The 5000-nt window shown below is 51.3% G+C and overlaps 2 protein-coding genes across 2 annotated transcripts in view; one reads left to right on the top strand and one right to left on the bottom strand.

Annotated features, from left to right (window-relative positions):
• The window catches only part of EAH_00056170 (Serine/threonine-protein phosphatase , related), a gene marked incomplete at both ends in the record, with an annotated part of 2114 nt that extends 1953 nt beyond the window's left edge, over nucleotides 1-161 (bottom strand). Inside the window, one exon of the mRNA XM_013393822.1 lies at nucleotides 1-161. This exon is cut by the window's left edge and continues 485 nt beyond it. Coding sequence (XP_013249276.1) covers nucleotides 1-161 — 161 coding nt within the window.
• A 958-nt stretch (nucleotides 162-1119) lies between these two features.
• EAH_00056160 (Atypical MEK-related kinase (incomplete catalytic triad), putative) lies at nucleotides 1120-4728 on the top strand (the record flags this gene model as incomplete). Its single annotated transcript, XM_013393821.1, has 4 exons — nucleotides 1120-1656; nucleotides 1918-2001; nucleotides 2362-2653; nucleotides 3859-4728. Coding segments are annotated over 4 exons (1783 nt in total), but the record flags the coding sequence as incomplete, so codon positions are not given.
• Nucleotides 4729-5000: the final 272 nt, after the last annotated feature.

The raw sequence follows: 5000 nt of genomic DNA, 5'->3' as shown, positions 1-5000 counted from the left end.
CTGCTGCTGCTCCGCGTGCTACTGCTGCTGTTGCTGCCGCTGCTGCAGGGGCCGCTAGCAGCAGCACTGCCGCAGCTTGTTGCTGCTTCGCCTGCGCTTAAAGGTGTCTCCATCCCCTCGCAAGGAGGAAGCCGCTTCTGAGAGATGTCTGCTGCCTCCATCGTATCCTCCTTGCTGCAGTTGCTGCTGCTGCTGTTGCTGTTGCTGTTGTTTGCTGTTGCTGCTGCTTGCTGCTGCCGCTGTTTGGTGCTGCTGCTACTGCTGTCGATGCTGCACTGGGCTATGGCGCTGTTTCGGCTGCAGTCTCTGCTGCTGCACTCGCACCAGCAGTGCCTGCAGCAGCTGCAGCAGCAGCAGCAGCTGCTGCTGCTGCTGCTACTACAGCTACAGCTGCTGCAGCAACGGCTGACAGTCACTGACGGTTCAGCACAAAGAAGGGGGCCCTCAGACAGTCCTAGGGTTTAAAAGAGGGTGTAGAGAAGCAAGAAAAGACAAAAGAGCAAAGAAAATGCTGCAGCATTCGGGTGTACATGCAGCTGCAACACAGCAGCACCACCAACCTGTCTTTAGGGGCCCCCCAGCAGCAGATGATTTGAAGGAGTAAAAAGAAGAAGAAAATGCAGCAAATAAATCAAGACTAATAGTCTATTTCATCAATATTTTTTTGTCTAGCTGCTGTTGCTGCCGCTGCTGTTGCTGCTGCTGCTGCTGCTGCTGCTGCTGTTTTATTCGTACTGGGTCTACACCCCCCGCTGCAGGGGGCCCCTCTGTGCAGTGCTGCTGCATGCAGTATTTGTTTATATTTATAATTATTATTTGAATTATCTTTTTTATTCTAGCAGCAACTTTTGCTGCTGCACCGGCTAAGATCTTTTGCTGCTGCTGCAGCATCTTTTGCTGCTGCTGCTGCTGCTGCTGCTGCCTTCTCGCCCTGGGGCCCCGAGCCGAATCTTCTCTGTCTCCTTTTTCTTTTCTTCCCTGTGTCTCTTCTCTGTGCCTCTATTTATTATTTGTTTTATTTGTCTATTTAAACTGTCTCCTTTCTTTATCTCCGCCCTCTCTTTCATTTATTTGTCTCTCTTCTGTCTCCTTTTGTCTCCTTCGCTTCCTTCAGTTAGCATGCACGGAGCTGACTCTTCTCTTCTGGAGGCCCCTGCTGCTGCTGCTGTTGCTGATGCTGCTGCTGCTGCGGAAGGCACAGAAGCAGCAGCAGCAGCAGCAGCAGCAGACTGCAGCAGCTCTCCTCCTCCCCCTAGAAGCGATGCCTTCCCGTTCTTCTCTGATGCTGCAGTGCAGCAGCTGCTGCAGCGGTGCAGCAGCAGACAGCAGCAGCCGCTGCTCTTATGGAAGCCCCGGCGCTGGCAGCTGCGCGCCTACAAACCTCATCCCCCAGCAGCAGCAGCAGCAGCAGCAGCAGCAGCAGCAGCAGCAGATGGAACAGCAGAAGCAGGAGAGGCAGAAGACAGCAGCAGCAGCCGCAGCAGTCGCAGCACAGACGATGAAGCTGAAGACTACCCCAGCAGCAGCAGCAGCAGCAGCAGCAGCAGGGTGAATTGCTTAGGAGGTGTCTCCTTAGGTGGGGGGCTAGCCCGGGGATCTATCTGCTGCATTTCAAGAGCAGCAACAATTAAATCTCCTCAGTCTCTTGCTGCAAAAGTGAGAAGACAGAATCTGCTGCTGCTGCTGCTGCTGCTGTTGCTGCTGTTGCTGCTGTTGCTGCTGTTGTTGATGCTGTTGCTGCTGCTGCTATTGCTGCTCTTGCTGTTGCTGCTGCTATTGCCGCTGCTGCTGTTGCTGCTGCTAGTGTGTCTGTCTTGTATATATATGTTCTCTGCCCTGGCAGGGCTGCCCAAACTTCAGTCTTTAGGGTTTAGGGTTTAGGGTTTAGGGTTTAGGGTTTAGGGTTTGTGGTCTCAGCGTTATTTATTGCATTCTCTTCGTCGTCTTCGCACCGCCTGTTTTATTGCTGAAGATGTTCAAGTCCTTACAGAGTGGCAGCGAGTAATCCTGCTGCTGCTGCTGTTGCTGCTGTTGCTGCTGCTGCTGCTGCTGCTGCTGTTGGTGTTGCTGTGGCTGTTGAGGTGTCTAGTGGTGGTGGTGCTCTCGACGTTGCTGCTCCTGCTGCTGCTGCTGCTGTTCTGCTGCTGCTGCTCCAGTTGCAATTCTGCTGCTACTGCTTTTGCTGTTGCTGCTGCTGCTGGGGGTGCTGCACAAATTGTCGCTGTTGCTGTGCAGCAGCAGCACAGCAGCACGAGCAGCAGCAACACAGCAGCAGCAGCAGCAGCGCCACCACCACCACCACCACAGCAGCAGCAGCAGCAGCAGCAGGCTGAGTTTGTGTTTATGTTGTGCTTGCTTCAGGTGAAGTGTGAAATGCTGCTGCATGCGTCTCTCCTCCATCCGCTTATCTGTCCTCTATTAGGAGTTGTTGTTGATAGTGCTGCTGGTTTGCTGCTGCTGCTGCTGCCGCACAGACACAGCACTCTTCTAGCCTGGAGCAAAGCTGCTGCAGGCTTCGTCCTGACCAACAAACACCTGCAGCAGCAGCAGCAGCAGCAAGACCAGCAACAGCAGCAGCAGCAAGACCAGCAGCAGCAGCAGCAGCAAGACCAGCAGCAGCAGCAGCAACAGCAGCAGCAGCAGCTTACAGAGTGTGGGCATGTTTGTGTGGATTGTGTCTCTTGCGGCTGTCAGCCGATAATTTTATATTCAGAGGAAGGAGCGAAGATACTCATCAAACAGGTGCTGCTCTCTGTCTCCTTCTGTCTCCTTTTGTCTCCTTTTGTCTCCTTCTGTCTTCTCCTGTCTCCTTTTGTCTCCTTCTGTATCCTTGTGTCTCCTCTCTGCTTCTTTCTGTCTCTTCTCTGCTTCTTTCTGTCTCTTCTCTGCTTCTTTCTGTCTCTCTGTGTCTGTCTTTGTCTCCTTCTGTCTCCTCCTGTCTCCTTTTGTCTCCTTGTGTCCCCTTGTGTCTCCTCTCTGCTTCTTTCTGTCTCTCTTTGTCTCTCTTTTGCCTCCTGTCTGTCTCCTTTATGTCTTCCTTTTGTCTCTCTCTGTCTCCTTTTGTCTCCTTCTGTCTCCTCCTGTCTCCCAGCTGTCTCTTTCTGTCTCCTTTTGTCTCTTTCTGTCTCCTTGTGTCTCCTTTTTGTCTCTCTTTGTCTCTCTTTGTCTCCTTTTGTCTCCCAGCTGTCTCCTTTTGTCTCCTCTCTGCGTCTTTCTGTCTCCTTTACTTTTTTTTTGTCTCCTTCTGTCTCCTCCTGTCTCCTTTCTGTCTCCTTTCTGTCTCCTTTCTGTCTCCTTTCTGTCTCTGTTTGTTTCTGTCTCCTTTCTTTTGTTTGTCTGTATCTTAGAGCGGAAGCCCTCTTCTATTTGCTGCGTATTTAAAATATAACAACAAACCACTGTTTGCTGCTGTTGCTGCTGCTAGAGTTTATGCTGCAGTTCCTGCTGCATTTTTGCTGCTGCTGCTGTTGCTGCTGCGGCTGCTGTTTGTATTTCTCGCTGCGTTCTTTTTGTTGCTGCTGCATCTGTTGCTTCAATTGCTCTTGCTTCTGCTGCATTTGCTGCTGCTGTTGTTGCTGCTGCTGCTGCTGCTGCAGCTATTAATGGGTGCGTCCGTGCTGCATTCTTATCGCGTATATCACAAGGATATAAAACCCTCAAATATTTTGCTGCTGAAGCCTCTCCCCACCTGTAAGAAGGAGACACATATTTGCTGCTGCTGCTGCTGCTAGTGCTGCAGCAGCTGCTGCAGTAGTAGTAGCAGAAAGGAGGACAATCGATTGTCCGGTTTTGCTGCAGCTTCTGCTGCAGTTAGGAGACAGCAAAAGAGATGCAGTTTGCTGCTGTGTGTCTCCTCAGCCTTTGCTTGCCGCGTCTGGCTGCCGCAGCATCAGCGACAGCAGCAGCAGCAGCAGCAGCACAACGTAGAGGGTGGTGTCTGCCTTGAAGGAGGTTATTTGGAGACAGATGATGAAGAAGAAGAAGAAGAAGAAGGAGACGAAGAGACAAATGCAGACAGCTTTCTCTTTACCTCTACGCCGTCTGTCTCTGTTGACTTTGATTATTTAAAAGAGATAAAAACAGCACTTGAAAAAGCAGAAGAAAACCCTTTACCTCCTCTGCCCCTTATTGCTGCTAAACCCCCACCCAACAGTGCAGCAGCAGCAGCAGCAACAGCAGCAGCAGCAGCAGCAGCAGCAAACCTGCACAAGAAGGAAAGACATATGCCGCTATCAGAAGCCCTTGCTGCTGGACATCTTGATGCAGCTGCCTTCCCCACAGAATACAGCAGCAGCAGCAGCAGCAGCAGCAGCGACAGCGAGTCCGATGAAGAAGCCGAGGGACACAAGCAGCAGCAGCAGCAGCAGCAGCAGGAGACACAAACACGCAGAGATAGAAAGAGAACTCGCGACAGCCGCACAGCCCCACAAGGACCTGCTAAGCCAGCAGCCGCAGCAGCAGCAGCAGCAGCAGCAGCAAACGCTGCAGCAGCAGAGACAACGCAGACACCTTCAAACTCACCCACCGTATCCTCCAGCAACAGCAACAACAACCTCAGCATCAGCAGCAACAACAACAACTTCAGCAACAGCAACAGCCACAGCAGCAGCAGCAGCAGCAGCAGCAGCAGCAGGTATATGATTGACGAGAGTGAGGTGCTGCTGCAGCTAGCAGACTTCAACACGGCAACTGTTGCAGATGATGAAGCGGGAACCATCTGGGATGCTGGTGTGTCTCCTTTATCTGTCTCCTTTATTTATCTGTCTCCTTTATGTGTCTCCTTTATTTGTCTCCTTTATGTGTCTCCTTTATTTATCTCCTTTATTTAGCTGTCTCCTTTATCTGTCTCCGTTTGTCGTCTCTTGTCTCCTTTATCTGTCTCCTTTATATATCTGTCTCCTTTATCTGTCTCCTTCATATATCTGTCTCCTTTATTTATCTGTCTCCTTTGCATATCTGTCTCCTTTATATATCTGTCTCCTTTGCATATCTGTCTCCTT

This window comes from Eimeria acervulina, genomic scaffold, assembly GCF_000499425.1.
Source record: "Eimeria acervulina Houghton genomic scaffold, Eah_scaff1142, whole genome shotgun sequence".
NCBI lineage: Eukaryota > Apicomplexa > Conoidasida > Eucoccidiorida > Eimeriidae > Eimeria > Eimeria acervulina.
The sequence above is the reverse complement of the archived record's forward strand: the minus strand, read 5'-3'. Positions and strand labels throughout refer to the sequence as shown.